This window comes from Halichoerus grypus, chromosome 2 (assembly GCF_964656455.1).
Source record: "Halichoerus grypus chromosome 2, mHalGry1.hap1.1, whole genome shotgun sequence".
In the NCBI taxonomy this organism is placed as follows: Eukaryota; Metazoa; Chordata; class Mammalia; order Carnivora; family Phocidae; genus Halichoerus; species Halichoerus grypus.
In genome coordinates, this window is record NC_135713.1 from 155597133 (window position 1) to 155616463 (window position 19331).

At 43.9% G+C, this 19331-nt stretch overlaps 1 protein-coding gene across 1 annotated transcript in view; it reads left to right on the forward strand.

Moving 5' to 3' along the window:
- DNAH9 (dynein axonemal heavy chain 9) overlaps positions 1-19331 on the forward strand; it is a 338319-nt gene that overhangs the window by 306163 nt on the left and 12825 nt on the right. Inside the window, 1 exon segment of the mRNA XM_078066359.1 lies at positions 819-1001. Within this exon segment, the coding sequence (XP_077922485.1) occupies positions 819-1001 (183 nt within the window).

Sequence of the window (19331 nt, forward strand, 5' to 3'; positions counted from 1 at the left end):
GCCTACTTAGATCGTGGGAGGATGGGGCCCCGTGATGGTACCCCAAAACGATGGGGAGGAGGGGGCTTCACAAGCGGAGATGGGGAGCTGTTATAGGAGATGAGGAACAACGCCCATCCCAGCAGGTGCTCCTGGAGCCCAAGCTCTCATGACCTGGGAAGGGCTGGCTTCCTCTCACTGGTGTGCGCCCTCCTCCGTCCCTCCCCACTGGCCACATGTTCTCTTATGTCTGCACTTGTTCCATTTTTCTTTCTCTGCTGACAGACCTCCTGGCCTTACTCATTTACTTCAAAATGCCAGACTCAGCCTCCAAGTGCTTGCCCCCGAATAACCCAGGATCTCAGTGCTTCAGTTCCCATTTTCCAGGAGAGACACCCTGGTGGTTCCAGCTCCCCTGGTCTAATTGGCTGACAGTTTGTGTGGTGAAAGGAATCGTGGGCCTGGGAGGAGGTTGACATGATAGATGGGGATGCTTCTTCCAGGACCCAAGGACAGAAAGTGCAGTGCAGCCTCATGGAAACTCAGAATGGAGAGTGTGAATTTATATATATTCATCACTACTGCTCATCACTCCAGCTTCCTATGGCCCCAAATGACCACCCTGGGCTATCCTATGCCTTTCCAGTTTGATCCCCTCCGCTAACCAGGTCAGCCTCTGGGTTTTCCCAACTCCCGATTCTTGGAAAGGCACCTATGTTCTCTTCTTCAGCCGGTCAGCCCGTGAGTGGGCAACTGGCATCTTTACCTCCGTGTCACGGGAATGGAGTCCTGGAGGGTGAGAAGCCCTTCTTAACCCTGTGTTTCCCGTTGCGGGGCAGGTCAAGGCCCTCCTGGAAGAAATCCTCGAGCGAGTGACAGACGAGTTTAACATGCCAGAGCTGCTGGCCAAAGTGGAGGAGCGCACCCCCTACATCGTCGTCACCTTCCAGGAGTGCGAGCGGATGAACATCCTCACCAGGGAGATCCGGCACTCGCTGAGGGAGCTGGACCTCGGCTTAAAGGTAAGGGGTGGGGGGTCTTGGTGGGAAGGGGCATGGCCAGAGGACACAGCTGGACCCCCCGGGAGAGAGAGGCAGGAGGGGGTACCGGGGACCTGGGAGCTGGAGAGTTGTCCTAGAGCAATCCGAATGCCTGAGAAGGCATCACTCCCAGAAAGTGGGAGCGGCCGGGCTGCAGGGAGGCTAAGACCCAAAGTTCTATAAAGTCTGAAGCCGTACTGAAGTTAGAATGTGCTAGACCGGCTGGTCAGCATATGCGAGCTGCCCGAGGAGACCACCCTCTGAGGAGCAAGCTAGACGAAAATTTTGACAGCCTGGTGTCTTCTACCGACATAGTTGCTTTCGTGGGGGGGCAGAGGAGCACTGGAAAAAAGTACAGGTTCTAGAACTAGACGGCCCCGGGGTCACTTCCTCGCTCGCGGCCTTAAAGTGGCTTAGATCTCACTGTGTCTCAGCTTCTTCACCTGTAAGAGGGATGATGGTCCGACTTCATAAGGCTTTGGGGAAGGATGAAATAAATTCATTTACATCGAATGTTTAGAACAATCCCTAGTGTGTAGTAAATACCCCCAAAGTATTAGCTGATAATTATTATCGCCTCATCAGGGAAAAGGATGGTCATCTTTTTACAACACCAAGGTTGTAGGAAAGATCCAAGATACTGCACAAACTCTGCATTTCTCTTGAGCAATGGAAGAGTCTGTTTCTACCCCCAGTTGCCTAAACACGTTTACCTGATGTGCCAGGAGGTAATTACGTCAGGGGCCTGGCCCGGACCCTCACAGAGAAGCACCTCTGTGACAGGCACACGGGGGGTCCTGCTGCCTCTCAGGAGCTGAGGAAGGGGACTGTTGTCAGCATACACAGGCATGTTCATTAACAGAACTGCAGCCCCAGACAGAGGGAAGGTGAGAACCCAGTTTTGTAGCTCGGAGTTACGTGTGCACGGGAGAAACAACTGTGTGTTTTGTCACAAGTAGTCACCTAGAAACTGTGGAACAAGACTGCAAATTCTACGTTAGTGGGCCTTTTTTTTTTTTAATCTGTTAATTTCCTCCTCCTTAGTATACATGGAGGGAAGTAAGGAGAAAGGACAGAAAGGGATGGTGAAGAAAGTATTTGGTAATGTTTCCAAATTACGGGCCAGCCTGTAATCAGATGAAATACAACCTTCCATAGGACGATCTCAAATGTAAAGAAGGACTTGGCGGGTCCCATTATGCAGCTCTGTTACCGCGGTAAGCAGGTCTCCACTAGTAATGACCTCGAGCAGGTTTGCTGCACTCTCAGCTTACGGAGTCCGTGCAGTTGGCAGTCTATTTACCCATCCGCCTTCCAATTCGTGCATTTTTCGTCCAAGAGCCGCGGCCGTGGTCGGGTGGCATGAATCACGAGCATGCCTGGGCACAGATGAAGGGGGCAGGCGAGGAAGTGTCTCTTTGCTCTCAGTCTAGTTCAAGCAAAGCTGACCACGAGCAGCTCGGGCAGGTCTGAGCACTCCCCGCTGGAGGGCGCAGGGAGATGGGGGGGGACAGGCTTCTCCAGAGGAGGCCTTGGAAGAACGAGCAGGCAGGCAGATCATAACACAGGGCACACAGAGAGATGTGGGAAAAGAAAGAAAGAAACAAGTCTGTGGCATCAGGGGAGGCCCCAGCGGAGAAAGGGTGGGAGTACAACAGGGGGGACAAGGAGAAGAATCTTCCAGACGTGCCAGCAGAGGAGCCCTAACCCTGCTCTGAGTCACCTGCTTTGGCCAGAGCAGAGGGTCCACTCAGGTGAGTGGACAGGCAGTCAGGACAGCTGTGGCTTGCCTTTCTCTCCTGGTCCCTCTGGGAGCTGGAGAACAGGCATTTTAAAATGCTGTCATCTAAACCCAGTCTCGTGGCCTGGCCGTCGGGCCCCCCCGGGGGATTTCTCACAGCACACGTCCCCGTACCACCTCTGCAGCCAGGTTTTAAGCAGTGGCCAGGTGATTCTGGTGATGGGCCGTTTGTGAAGCACAGTGTTAAGACAAGCAGGTGGAGGGAAAAGATGGGAAAAGGAGCGTGCGAGGGGACAGCAGCCGAGTTCAGGGAAGGGAGGGTGTTTAAGTCTAGGGGAGAGAGAAAGGAAAGGCAGCAGAGACAGGAGTGACCTGAGCGGGAGGGTCCACGGGATGGCCCCACTGCGCGGTGTCTGACACATTCGGACTGAGGTTCTCCTGAACAGTCACTTTCAAGTTCTAGGAGTGCATCAGGTGGTGCACAAGGGGACAGAGGGCAACTCACGCTACCCAGCACATCAGACAGGCAAACCCACTCTGCCCAGACGGGGCACCAAAGTCAGGAGAGGTCTAACTTCTTTTTAAAATCATGAAGTCAATACTCTTAGCATTTGTGATAAACTTTTATTTGTATCCATTCATAATTGGCTGGATGGGAAACCATAAGGCCACCACCCACAAAGTATCAGCTGAACTGAGAGGCACAGTAATGCTAAGCTCAAGGACTGTAGGAGCTCAAAGCACACAAAAGTGGTAGAGGAAGATAGGGTAAGCACCGAAGAGAGGTCAATTCATCATAACCATGTTCCCACAGAGAAATTTACCACAGTAAGACATCTGGCTCCTAGTCTTACACAGTGAAGACAGGTTCTGTGAGTATCCAAGCTGACCGGTCAAAGGTACTGACTCCCACTAACCAGATGCACAAAAGCCTGATGTACAAAACTCCTAAAGGCCACTTTCTTTCTCTATATTAACTAGGTATAACTTTCAAAGGGCCATATACTGATGGCAGTGGGCCCAGAAAATCCTCTGCCTAGGTAGATAAATTCTGAGAGAAGCTAAATTCCTAGACCTTCACTGTCTACAGTAGCAGCCAATGATAGGTTAGCACTTAAAATGTGACTAGTCCAAATTGAGATGTTCTGTAAGCATAAATTAAACACCATATTTAGGAAAGAGGCTGGGAAGATGGTGGAGTAGGAGGACCCTAAGCACACCTCACCCACAGATACAACAAGGTAACGCATCATTGCAACTAACCCAGAAAATGACTGGCAGAACCGACTCCACAACTAAAGGTAAAGAGGCCACAGCAAAGAGGGTGGGAAGGGTGAAGACACAGTGGGGAGTTACGGCAACCGTGGCCGTCCATGGGAGGCAGGCAGCTACAGACACAGAGAAGGGGAGAAACAGGCCATCACACAAGGGAGCCCTCACAGGGAGGACAAATCCCCATAACACCTGGCTCTGAAAACCAGAGGCCAAATTACATGAGTTCGTATGACCAGTGCGACTTAACACCTGGAATTGTACCAATCAGCAGGCTCAGCTCTGGGAGAGCCAGAGGCCAAGAGGAACCTGAGTCCCCGCCCTCAAGGAGGCAGCACAATGAATGAAGGGCCTGTGCAGATACAACAAACATAGAGCAGCAGTTTGAAAAATGCCTGGGGCATAGGGGAGGGAGAGTTATTTACTGATCTCAGAGCAAGTCTGCAGGGGCAGAGATGCTAGGGAGACTCCTCCAGGAACAAAGGAGTTGCCAGGAGCCGTTTCCCTTCCCCTGCCCTCCAGCGTAACCACACCACCACCTGTGGGAACCACATGCTTCCACTGCGCCCCATGTCTCCAGCCTGATGCCGTGGGTTCCCTCCTCCGGAAGCCCAGTGCAAACCTTGCTAAGACCACATCCTCCCCAGCTCACACACTTTGCAGATCCTCCCCCTCCAACCCAGCTGGCCTCAATCCCCAGGGCAGCGGCAGGTCCCCTCCCTAGAGAACCAACGCACAAACCTTGCCAGTGCTGCACACCCTGCACGCATCGCGGATCTGCCCCCCTCCGTACACTCCGGGCCAGAGCCCATCCGAAGTGGTACCTCAAAGCTTGCGGTGTGCAAGCAGCTCCGTGTCTGGGCCAGCACCGCTCAAAAGTGACTTCTGCCTTGGGGGGTGGGGGCTGGGGGGGAAACAACCACACACACACACACACACACACACACACGTGCGCGTACACCAGCCACACGGCAGCCCCACCCAACAATGAAAGCTGCTCAGGGGACAACACAGGAAAAACGCCCTGCAGTTTGCTGCCACTACATCTCTGGCAAACGGAGTCTGACTCAACTCAAACCCATGGGGCCCCAGACTGGCCCACAACAGGTGGAGAGAGCCACTGCAGACGACTGGGCTGAAGGAAAGAGTGGCTCAGCCCCAACAGGAAGGCACATATGTCACAGGGGAGACGCCCCTGAAGCACTAGGTTCCGGCAAACAGGGCACTATTTTCAAAAGCAGGAGATGCAGCTGACATTCCTAACACCGAGAAACACACACAAACAGATAAAATGAGGACACAGAGGAATATGTCCCAAATGAAAGAACAGGACAAAACCACAGCAAGAGACCTAAGCGAAATGGATACAAGTCATATGCCTGATAGAGAATTTAAAGTAATGATCAAAGATACTCACTGGACTTGAGAAAAAAAATGGAGGACATCAGTGAGACCCTTACCGATGAGATAAAAAAGAACTAATCAGAGATGAAGAACACAATAAATGACATTAAAAATACCCTAGAGGGAATAAATAGCAGGAGGGAAGAAGTAGAGGAATGAATTAATGAACCAGAACACAGGGTAACGGAAAGTCATCGAGCTGAGCAGGTGAGAGAAAAAAATTACGCAAAATGAGAAAAGACTTAGGGAATTCAGCGACACCAGCAAGCATAATAACATTCAAGAAGGTAGGGCTCCCAAAAGGAGGAGAGAGAGAAAAGGGGGCAGAAAAATTATTTGAAGAAATAATAGCTGAAAACTTTCTGAATCTGGGGAAGAAAATAGAAATTCCAACAAAATCAACCCAAGAAGGTCCACACAACAAAAAGTAGTGATGAGAATTTTAGAAGCAGCCAAAAAAAGCAGTTATATATAAGGGAAACCCCATAAGGCTATGAGTGGATTTTTCAGCAAGAACTTTGCAGACCAGAGGACAGTGACACGATATATTCAATGGGCTGAAAGGAAAAAATGTGCAGCCAAGAATACTCTTAGTAAGTCTGTTATTCAGAACTGAAAGAGAGAGAGTTTTCCAGACAAAAAGGAATTCGTCACCACTAAACCAGCCTTACAAGAAATGTTAAAGGGGACTCTTTGGGTAGAAAGGAAGGACCATAATCAGGAGTAAGAAAAGGAGGAAGCACAAAGGCAGTAAAATTACCTGTATTTATAAAAATCGTTCAAGGGATTCACAAGATAAAAGGATATGAAGTATGACACCACATACCTAAAATATGGGGGACAAAGGAGTAAAAATTTAGTGCTTCTAGATTTCAAACTTAAGCAACCATCGATTTCCTATAGACTGCTATATGCAGAAGATGTTATACACCAACCTAATGGTAACTTCAAGTCAAAACCCAGTAATAGATATGCGAAAAATAAAGAGAAAGGAATCCAAACAGGTAACTAAAGAAAGCCAACTTACAGTGAGAGAGCAAGGGAAGAAAGGAACAGAGAATATAAATGCAACCATAAAACAAGTAACAAAATGGCAATAAATACATACATACCTATGAATAATTCTTTGAATATAAATGGACTAAGCCCTCCGATCAAAAGACATAGAGTGACAGAATAAATAAGAAAATAAGACCCATCTATTTGCTGTGTACAAGAGACTCATTTCAGACCTAAAGACAGATGCAGAATGAAAACGAAGGGATGGAGAAGCATTTATCCTGAAAATGGATGTGAAAAGAAAGGTGGGGTAGCAATACTTAGACAAATTAGACTTTGAAGCAGACTAACAAGAGATAAAGGACACTTCATAATCATAAAGGGTCGATCCAACAAGAAGATATAACAATTGTAAATATTTTTTAAAGATTTTATTTGTTAGAGAGGGAGCAAGCAAGCGCACAGCAGGGGAGCAAGGAGCCCGATGTGGGACTCGACCCCAGGACCCTAGGATCGTGACCTGAGCCGAAGGGAGACGCTTAACTGACTGAGCCACTCAGGCGCCCCAACAATTGTAAATATTTAGGCACTCTACATGGGGGCACCCAAATACTTAAAACAGTTAATAATAAAGAAAGTAATCAACAGTAATAAAATAATAGTACGGGTCTTTAACTCCCCACTTACATCAATGGAGAGATCATCCAAACAGAAAGTCAACAAGGAAACCATGGCTTTGAATGACACATTAGAGCAGATGGATTTAACAGATATATTCAGAACATTCCATCCTAAAACAACAGAATACACATTCTTTTAAAATGCACATGGAACATTCTCCAGTATAGATTACATATTAGGCCGCAAAACAAATCTCAGCAAATTCAGAAAGATTGAAGTCATACACCATGCATCTTTTCTGACTACAACACTACAAAACTACACCACAACACTACAAAAAAAAACGACCACAAGAAAAAATCTGGAAAGAACACATGGAGGTTAAATAACATGCTACTAAACAATGAACTGGTCAACCAAGAAATCAAAGAAGTCAAAAAATACATGGAGACGGGTGCCTGGGTGGCTCAGTTGGTTAAGCATCTGCCTTCAGCTCAGGTCATGATCTCAGGGTCCTGGGATCAAGCCCCGCATCAGGCTCCCTGCTCAGTGTGGAGTCTGCTTCTCTTTCCATCCCTCCCCCTGCTCATGCGTTCGCACTCTCTCTCTCTTTCTCTCGCTCTCAAATAAATAAATAAAATCTTTAAAAAAAATTACATGGAGACAAATGAAAATGAAAACACAAACAATCCAAAAGCTCTGGAATGCAGCAAAACCAATTCAAAGTGGGAAGTTTATAGCAATACAGGCCTACCTCAAGAAGCAAGAAACATCTCAAACAATCTATCCTTACATCTGAAGGAGCGTAAATCAGTAGAAAGAAGGAAATAATAAAGATTAGAGGAGAAATGAATGAAATAGAAACTAAAAACAAAGCGAAAAACAATAGAACAGATCAATGAAATCTGGCGCTGGGTTTTTTTAAAAGATCAACAAAATTGATAAACCTTTAGCAGACTCATTTAAGAAAGAGAGAGGTGGGGGTGCCTGGATGGCTCAGTCGGTTGAGCATCCAACTCTTTTTCTTTTTTTTTAAGATTTTATTTATTTGTTTGTCAGAGAAAGAGAGAATAGGAGCAGCGGGGAGAGGCAGAGGGAGAAACAGGCTCCCTGCTGAGCATGGAGCCTGACCTGGGACTCAATCCCAGGACCCCAGGATCACAACCCGAGCCGAAGGCAGACGCTTAACCAACTGAGCCCCCCAGGCATCCCGAGCATCCAACTCTTGATTTCAGCTCAGGTCATGATCTCAGGGTCATGGGATCGAGCCCCACATCAGGTTCCATGCCAAGATTCTTTCTCCCTCTCCTCCTCCCCAGCCCACTCATGCATGCTCGCTCTTGAGAGAGAGAGAGAAGGGGCTCAAACAAAATCAGAAATTAAAGACAAGAAATAAAAACCAACACTGCAGTAATACAAAGGATTGTTAGAGATTATGAAAGATTATATGCCAACAAACTGGACAACCTAGAAGTAATGGATAAATTCCTAGAAGTATATATAACCCCCCAAAACTGAATCAGGAAGAAATAGAAAATTTGAACAGACCAATTACCAGCAATGAAACTGAATCACTAATCAAAAAACTCCCCAAAACACAAAAGACCAGATGGCTTCACAGGTGAATTCTACCAAACATTAAAGAAGAGTTAATACCTATTCTTCTCAAACTATTCCAAAAAATAGAAGAGGGAGGAAAACCTCCAAATTCACTCTATTTGGCTGGCATTACCCTGATACCAAAACCAGAGTAAAGACACTACATAAAAACAGAACTATAGGCCAATATCTCTGATGAACACAGATGCAAAAATTCTCAACAAAATACTAGAAACCTGAATCCAACTATGCATTAAATAAATTATTCACCACAATCAAGTGTGATTTATCCCTGAGATGGAGTTGTTCAATATTCACAAATCAATCAACATGACACATCACATAAATAAGAGAAAGGATAAAAACCACATGATCATTTCAATACATGCAGAAAAAGCACTTGACAAAGTACAACATCCATTCATGATAAAAAAAAACAACCTCCACAAAGTAGGGTTACAGGAACCCTACCTCAACATAATAAAGGCCATATATGAAAAGAGCACAAGCAGGGGGAGAGGCAGAGAGAGAGGGACAAGCAGACTCCCCGCTGCTCAATCGCAGGACTCCAAGATCATGACCTGAACTGAAGTCAGACACTTAGCCGACTGAGCCACCCAGGTGCCCCGGGAATCGTTTTTGATTATTCAGATGTTTTAGGCCATCAGACTATTTTTTTCCCCAAGCTTCCAGTGGCTAATTCACAAAATCTGTTTCTAAATACGTGAAGGATGCTCAAACTTGGAAGTCCAGCTTGCTGACTTGGAGAACTACTCCAGCTTTTTACTCTGATCCATTGTGTGCTGACTTGATAGTGCAGGTCTGATAGGGCCTTGCTTTGACCCGTGGACAGCTTACAGTCACCACTCACCAGACAGCCACCCTGGCCCACATGCCTTCAGGTTTTCCAGCACTCTGTCAGAAGACCCAGCTGCATGGACTGCGGGGCACGGCCCGTATCATTCCCACTGCCCTCCCCATCTCCTCCCCTGCTCCAGAAAAATGAAAGCTGGTTGCAAAGACCATTTTCATAGGGAAGAAAAAGCAGATAGGAACTGACCGTCAGGACAGGGTGCAGCCTGCAGCCCCCCGAGGAGGAGGACATGGGTGTTGCTGACCCCCTTGTGAGCCCAGGGCACCAGCTGCTTCAGACCCATCAGGGGTGCACTTTCCAAATGGACGTTCCCGGCCCTCTGGAGGTTGGAGTCCTTAGGTATGGATTGCAGTCTAGGAATCTGAGCTTTTTTATTAAAAAAAAAAAAAACCACTAATAATAGCTCACTGACTTCAAAGAATGAAGACCTGTAGGAAAAATAAGGTTTTTACTCAAGATTATGAAACCATGCCTTTATAGGGATGAATAAAGTGGTTAAGGTCACAGCCAGCTAGCTTTTGTATCTATGATAAGGGCTCCCCACTGACCCCAGCCTTTAGTTCTAGATTCACCTGCCATACTGACATGCAGCAAGCAAGTCAGAGGACCCTGAAATGCAGCAAGTTCCTAAGACAGGGATTCAGTGTTTTCTTGGTAAGTTTTCTTCTAGCTGACTCTTGACCTGCAAGTACAGATATTAATCAGTGTTACAGAGGATCCAGGCAGGAGGAATTTGAGAAAACTGGGCTTGAACAAATGTAAACAGGTTTCTGTAGGATAGTATAGCTGGAGTCTTTAAGAAGGGCCCACTTGTCCACAGCTTGGCCACAGAAATTTCCTGTCTGCCCACCCCAGCCTCCACCAATCTGGCAATAGCCCAAGAAACGTTTTCCTGAACAGCTTTTGGGAAATGCTGTCCTAAAGTCTTCTCCTAAGAAAGGGATGAAACTTACACTTAGTGAATCTGCGGTGGGATTCTCTCATTTCTTCTCAGCCCTACAATGAAAATGAGTCATTCCTACTTGGCTCAAGGTCACGGGAATACTGACTTCAGAAACCAACTACAAGGTGAATGGTTTCCTCTTTTCTGGAATTGTTCTTCACTCTCAAACTGGCAAAACCTCAGACAGCACATTCTTGAAGTCTGTCACTCCCACATTCAATTAGCAAATGCAAAATCGTGGTCAGAATGAATTAACATATTTTAAGCGGATGTGAGAAATTTTTAAGAAAGCCAAGTTACACATTTTATGTTCCTCTATCAAAATGAATTCAGATGTCCAAATGCTGTTAAAAATTAAGTATGGCTTTTTTTTTTTTTTAAGATTTCATTTTTTTAGAGCCGTTTTTAGGTTCACAGCAAAATCAAGAGGAACATAAGAGAGATTTCCCACATACTCCCTGCCCCCCACAGAGCCTGCCCCACTATCCACGTCTCCCAGCAGAGTGGTCCACTTGTTACAACTGAGGAGCCTACACTAACTTACCACAATCACCCACAGTCCATAGTTACATTGGGGCTCACTCTTGATGGTGTACATTCCAGGGGTTCGGACAAATGTGTATGACACGACTGTGATACTTGGCAGAAAGGGAAGAAGAAAGGCGATCCCTTCGTTGTTCAGGCTTACTATGGGAATCGGGCTACTGTTCAGGAAAGAGCCCCACACTTCCACTGAACTGAGGACACACAGAGCAGAGGTCATAAAGGCCAAGGTAGTGGGGTTTGTAGGGCAGAATGCCTATGGCAGGGAGCTGCCCAGACAAAAAGCCTCAGATATCCACAGAGGGACCCCCAAGACACTGGCTGGCTACTGCTCTGTACATGAGTGAGAAAAAAACTACCCAAGGCTGGGAAGGAACCATGACACAGGAGCAGAGAGAACAATCCTCAGAACTCACACAGAGCTGGGAATAGTTCCCACTAGCTGGCATACAGAGAAATTAAAACAAAAAACAAAAAACAAAAAAAACAGAAAGTTTCAGGGAAGATTCTCAGAAGGGTATCAACTTAGTAAAAGGACTAAATTGGACCCAGACTAAGACTGAAAGCTGGTCTGTACTCCCCTGACAGCAAAGATGAAATCCAAGCTGCCAACAGATCCACTGAGTTCAAGTAAATTAACTGCAGGCAAAAAAATTCTTTCCCGGGGTGCGTAGGTGGCTCAGTCATTGGGCGTCTGCCTTTGGCTCGGGTCATGGTCCCAGGGTTCTGGGATTGAGCCCCGCGTGGGGCTTCCTGCTCAGCAGGGAGCCTACTTCTCCCCCTCCCTCTGATGCTCCCCCTGCTTGTACTCTCTCTCTCTGTCAAATAAATAAATAAAATCTTTAAAAAAAAAAAATTCTTTCCAGCACTATTTAAAGGAATACAACAAAATCCAGCACTCAAAAATGTAAAATTCAGTGTCTGACATGCACTAAACTAATTACAGGCATGTAAAGAAGTGGGAATATATGACCCATATCCAGGAGAAAAGTGGATCAGTTGAAATGGCACCAAAAATGGCAAGGATGATGGAATTCGCAGGCAGGGAGGTTAGGACACAATCCTGAGTTTGCTGTGTCTGTTGAAGGAGACAGAAGAAAATACGAACGTGATGACGTACAAATGGAACATATAAACAGAACGTACAGAGATGGAAAATGCAATAGTCGAATGAAAAATGAGACCTTTGGAAGATTTACAGCTGATGAAAACATAGCAAAAGAAACTACCCAAAGTGAGGGAAAAAGAAAAAATACTGAAAAAAAGTAAACAGCACATCAGGGACCTGTGGGATAATATCTAGTGGTCTAACACATGTAACTGGAGTCCCAGGAAGATGGAGGTGAGAGGGAGGGCCAAAAAAAAAACTTAAACAAGGGCCATGGTTTTGCAGATCTGTCAAAAACTATAAATCCGGGGTGCCTGGGTGGCTCAGCCATTAAGCATCTGTCTTCAGCTCAGGTCATGATCCCAGGGTCCTGGGATCGAGCCCCACATCGGGCTCCCTGCTCGACGGGAAGCCTGCTTCTCCCTCTCCCACTCCCCCTGCTTCTGTTCCTGCTCTCGCTAACACTCTCTGTCAAATAAATAAATAAAATCTTTAAAAAAAAACAAACTATAAATCCACAGGCACAAGAAGCTCAACATGCCCCATGCAGAATAGACCTAATGAAAACTATGTAAAGGTACCTCATGATGAAGTTGGTGAAACCCAAGGGTAAAGCAGGCGGGATGAGGGGCAAGGCGGGAGTGGGGGTGGAGAATATGCAAAGGAGCAAAGAGAGAAATGACAGCAGACTTCTCGCAGGGAGCTATGCAAGCTGGAGACAGTGGAGAGATACCATGAATGTACTAAAGGAAAAGCACCAAAAAGAAAATGATAGGGGTGCCAGGGTGGCTCAGTCAGTTGGGTGTCTGACTCTTGATTTCAGCTCAGGTCATGGTCTCAGGGTCATGGGATCGAGCACCATGGTAGGCTTCTTGCTCAGTGGGAAGTCTCCTGGAGATTCTCTCTCTCTCTCTGCCCCTCCTCCCAGCTCTCCCTCTCTCTCTAATAAATAAATCTTTAAAAAGAAGAAAACGATAAACCCAGAACTCTTGGAGTAGCCGAAATAAAAACAAAAAACAAAAAAACAAAGTTTCAAAAAAGAAAACTAAATACAGGCATACCTCATTTTGTTGCATTTCACTCTACTGAGCTTCACAGATACTGTTTTTTTGTTTTGTTTTTTACAAATAGAAGGATTGTGGCAACCCTGCATTGAGCAGGTCTATAGGTCTCATTTTTTCCAACATTTGCTCACTTTGTTTCTCTGTGTCACATTTTGGTAATTCTCAGAATATTTCAAACTTTTTCATTATTATTGTTATGGTTATCTGTGATCAGTGATCTTTGATATTACTGTTGTAATTGCTTTGGAGTGCACAAACCATGCCCATTTTTAAAAATATTTTTTATTTATTAGAGAGAGAGAGTGAGCAAGAGAGAGAACACAAGCCAGGGGGAGAGGCAGAGGGAGAAGCAGACTCCCTGCTGAGCAGGGAGCCCAACACAGGGCTCAATCCCAAGACCCTGGGATCATGACCTGAATCAAAGGGAGACCCTTAACTGACTGAGCCACCCACATGCCCCAACCATGCCCATTTAAAACAACAAATTTGATAAATGTTTATGTGTTCTGACTGCACCATTGACCAGCCTCCCTGTGTCTCTCACCTTCTCCACTTGGCTCCCTCTTCCCTGAGACACAACAGTATCGAAATTAGGCCAATTAATAACCCTACAACAGCTCCTAAGTGTTCAAGTGAAAGGAAGAGTCACACGTCTCTCACTTGAAATCAAAAGCTGGAAATGATTAAGCTTAGTGAGGAAGGCATGTTGAAAGCCAAGAGAGGCCAAAAGCTAGGCCCCTTATACCAAATGGTTAGCTAAGCTATGAATGCAGAGGAAAAGTTCTTAAAGGAAATTAAACTGCTTCTCCAGTGAACACACAAATGATAAGAAAGTGAAACAGCCTTATTGCTGTTATGGAGAAAGTTTTAGTGGTCTAGATAGAAGGTCAAGCCAGCCCCAACATTCTCCTAAGCAAAAACCTAATCCAGAGCAAGGCCCTAATGCTCTTCAAGTCCATGAAAGTGGAGAGAGGTGAGGAAGCCGCAGAAGAAAAGTCTGAAGCTAGCAGAGGTTAGTTCAGGAGGTTTAAGGAAAGAAGCCATCTCCATGACATAAAAGTGCAAGTGCTGATGTAGAAGCTGCAGTAAGTTCTCCAGAAGTTGGAGCTAAGATAACTAATGAAGGTGGCTACACTCAGCAACAGATTTTCAATGTAGATGAAACGGCTTTCTATTGGAAGAAGATGCCATCTAGAACTTTCATAGCTGCAGAGGAGAAGTCAATGTCTGGCTTCAAAGCTTCAAAGGACAGGCTGACTCTCTTGTTAGGGGCTCATGCAGCTGGTGACTTTAAGTTGAAGCCAATGCTTATTTACCATTCTGAGAATCTTAGGGCCCTTCAGCATGATGCTAAATCTGCCTGTGCTCTATCACTGGAACAACAAAGCCTGGATGACAGCACATCTGTTTACAACATGGTTTCCTGAATATTTTAAGCCCACTGCTCAGAAAGACGCCTTTCAAAATATTACTGCTTGTAACCTTTGGAGAGGATTCACTATCCTAGATGCCATCAAGAACATTTGTGATTCATGGGAAGAGGTCAAAATACCAACATGAACAGGAGGAGTTTGGAAGAACCTGATTCCAACCCCTTAACAACTGAGCCACGCAGGCGCCCCTGTACGTTGTTTTTTTAGACATAATGCTGTTACACACTTAGTAGATTACAGTGTAGTGTAAACATAACTTCCACATGCACTGGAAAACCAGAACCTTCATTTGACTCGCCTTATTGCAATACACAGTTTCTTGCAGTGATCTAGAACCGAACCCACGGTATCTCTGAGGTGTGCCTATAAGCATGTTCTCAGACAACTGAGAGAAATCATATCCAGTAGGCCTAAAATATAAGAATGTTAAAAGAAATTCTTCAGACAGAAGGAAAATGATACTATAAAGAAATCAGGGTCTACACAAAGTAATGTCTGTCTCCATAGATGGTAAATATGTGAGTTGTATTAAAGGCATTTTTTATCACTTAAGAATCGTAAAAAACAATTAACTTTTTAAAACAAAAATAGTAATTACTTTGGGCTTTATAACATATGTAGAACCAAATGTATGTCAACAACAGCATAAAAAATAAGAGGGGGGAGGCGCCTGGGTGGCTCAGTCGTTAGCGTCTGCCTTCGGCTCAGGTCATGATCCCAGGGTCCTGGGATCGAGCCCCGCATCGGGCTCCCTGCTCCGCAGGAAGCCTGCTTCTCCCTCTCCCACTCCCCCTGCTTCTGTTCCTGCTGTCGCTGTCTCTCTCTCTGTCAAATAAATAAAATCTTTAAAAAAAAACAAAAAAAGAGGGGAATACACAATTATTATGCCGTACGCGATGTGGCATATTATTTGAAGGTAAACTGTGCTAACTTAGAGACATATACTGTAAATCCTAGAGGCGGGGTCAGCAAACTACTGGCCTGCAGGCCAAATCCAGCCCACAACCTGTTTCTGTAAGGAAACATTTACTGGAACGTGGCCAGCCGTTAATTTACACGTTGTTTATAGCTGCTTTTGTGTTACAACTGACGAGGCGAGCAGCTGCAACAGATATCGTATGGCTTGCAAAGCCCACAGTATTTACTATGTGATGCTTTACAGAAAATTTGCCAACCCCTGCCCTAGGGCAACCACTAAAATAAATTTAAAAAAAAAATTGGTAGATTTAAACTCTGTCATACTGATAATTACATTAAATATAAATAGTCCAAGCGTCCAAAGTACTGATTAGAACTGTCAGAACAGATAAACAAGATGTAATAATATGCTATTGTGTTGGGATCCTGTCCCCAGATCACTCCCTCAGTTGAAGACTGGATCTCAGCATACAGTTATACATATGACTGAGATTGTTATAATGGGACAGTAAGAATACACACACAGCTGGATCATGAAGGAAAAAGTCACAGGCAGAGTCAGGAGAAATCCATATGCAGCCTTCTTATGCTATCTCCCTCCTGTGAGGTATCACACAGAGTATGATCCTATATCCAGAGAAAATATTTTAGGAATGAAGGGGAACTCAAGATATTTTCAGATGAAGGAAAATCATAACGGAATTTGTCACCAACAAACCAACCCTAAAAGATGGGAGGAGGGGAGAGTCTGAGATGGTGATCTAAGTAGACCCTGAACTCAACCCCTCCATGGTCACACCGAGTCTACACCTATATATAGAACAATTCCTCCTGAAAAGGAAGTGAGGGCTGAGTGAACAGTTTCTGCACAACAAAGGATAGAGGGCCTACATACAGTGGGGAGGGATAGTACTGAGGGACCGGGAGCAGATTAATCCGCCAGAAGAAGAGAAAGAAGGGGCAGGAAATTTATTTGAAGAAATAATAGCTGAAAACTCCCCTAACCCGTGGAAGAAAACAGACATTCAGGTCCAGGAACCACAAAAAGTCCCAAACAAGATGAACTCAAGAATGGTCCAAACCAAGACATATAATAATGTCAAAGTTTAAAAATAAAGGGAGCATCTAAAAATTGTCAAAAGAGAAGCAACGTTATATACAAGGGAAACCCCATGAGGCTATCAGCTGAGTTTTTAGCAGAAATTTTACAAGCCAGGGTGCACCTGGGTGGCTCAGTCAGTTAAGTGTCTGACTCTTGATTTTGGCTCAGGTCATGATCTCAGGGTCGTGGGATCAAGGCCCACGTCAGGCTCTGCACCGAGCATGGAGCCTCCTTAAGGATCTTTCCCTCTCCCTCTGCCCACACCCCGCACTCTCTCTTAAAAGAGAAAAGAAAATTTTACAAGCCAGAAGGGACTGGCATGATATATTCAAAGTACTGAAAGGAAAAAACCTACAACTAAGGATACTCTACCTGACAATGTTACCATTCAGAATTTAAAGAGATAGAGTTCTCAAACAAAAGTTAAAGGAGTTCATAACCACTAAATCAGCCATACAAGAAATGGTAAAGAGACTTTTTAAGCAGAAAAGGCCATAATTAGAAATAAGAAAATTATTTTTTAAATTTCATGAGTCAAAGCAAACATAAAGTAGATCAATCATTTATAAAGCTACTATGGCATTACCCTGATACCAAAACCTGGCAGACACTACAAAAAAAGAAAACAACAGGTCAGTATCTCTGATGAACACAGATTCAAAAATCCTGAGCAAAATATTAGCAAATCTAATCCAACAATACATTATATAAATCATTCACCACGATTTATTCCGGGGATGCAAGGGTGGTTCAATATTCACAAAATAATCAATGTGAAACACCATTTTAACAAGAGAAAGGATTAAAAACATGATCATTTAAATAGATACAGAAAAACATTTGACAAAATTCAATATCCATTCATGATAAAAACTCTCAACAAGTGGGTTTAGAGGGAACATACTTCAACATAATAAAAACCATATATTAAAAACTCACAACTAACATCCTACTCAATGGTGAAAAACTGAAAAGATTTTCCTCTAAGATCAGGAACAAGACAGGAGGCTCACTCTCACCACTGTTATTCAACATAATTCTGTAAGGCCTAAACACAGCAATGAGACAAAAAAAAAAAGAAATAGAATGCATCCAAATTGGTAAGGAAGTTAAACTGTCACTATCTGCAAATACCATAATATTATACATAGAAAGCCCTAAAGACTCCACCAAAAAACTATTAGAAGTAAAAAATGAATTCAGTAAAGTTGCAGGATACTGCATTCTGCTTCATACTGTTCATACTGTTTCAATACACTAATAATGAAGGAGCAGAAAGAGAAATAAGAAAACAATTCTAATTGCTTCTTGGCCTTTTGGCTAGGATTAAGTGAAGAAAACAATTCTATTTACAATTGCAACAAAAAGAAAAAAAAAAAACCTAGGAATAAACTTAGCCAAGGAGGTGAAAGACCTATACTCTGAAAACTATAGGACATTGATGAAAGAAAGTGAAGATAACACAAACAAATGGAAAGATATTCCATGCTCATGGACTGGGAGAACCAATATTGTTAAAATGTCCACACAACCCAAAGCAATCTACAGATTCAATGCAATCCCTATCAAATTACCAATAGCATTTTTCACAGAACTAGAACAAATTATCCTAAAATTTGTATGGAGCCATAAAAGACCCCAAATAATCAAAGTAATCCTGAGAAAGAACAAAACTGGAGGTATTACCATCCTAGATTTCAAGGTATACTACAAAACTGTAGGAATGAAAACAGTATGGTACTAGAACAAAAAAAGATACATAGATCAATCGAACAGAGAGCCCAAAATAAACCCATTATTATATGGTCAATTAATCTACGACTAAGGAGGCAAGAATACAATGGGGAAAAGACAGTCTCTTCAATAAATAGTGTTGGGAAAACTGGACAGACACATGCCAAAAAATGAAAATGGACAACTTTCTAGTACCATACAAAAATTAACTCAAAATGGATTAAAGACCTAAATGTGAGACCTGAAACCATAAAAATCCGAGAAGAGAACACAGGCAGTAATTTCTTTGACATCAGCCATAGAAACATTTTTCTAGATTAAAAAAACCTGAAATACCTACATGCAAATCTAACAAAACATGCACAGGACTTGTGTGCTGAAAACTACAAAACAGTGATAAGAGAAATTAAAGAATATATAAATAAATGGAGGGACATAGTGTGTTCACGGATTAGAAGACTACATAGTAAAGATGTCAGTTTTACTCAAATTGTTGCACAGGTTCAATGCAATTCCTACCAAAATCCCAGCAAGAACCGTTTGTAGATACAGGGAAGATCATTCTAAAATTTATGTGGAAAAGCAAAGGAACTAAAATAGTGAAGACAATTTTGAAACAGAATAAAGTAGGAGGAAGCAGTTTCCCTAATTTCAGAACTTATTATATAGTTATTGTAATCAAGACTGTGTGGTATTGGTAGAGGGACAGACACACAAAACAGAATAAAGAAACTGGAAATAGATTTTCCCAAATATCCCAACTGATTTTTGACAAAGGTGCAAAAGCAAGTCATGGGGGAAAGAAAGCCTTTCAACAAACAGTGCTGGAGTAATTTGACATAATAGGCAAAAATACTGACCTCAAGCTAAGTTTCACACCTTGTAAAAAATTAACTCAAAATGCATCAAGGACCTAAGTGTAAAACTTAAAACTATAAAACTCCTGGGCGGGGCGGG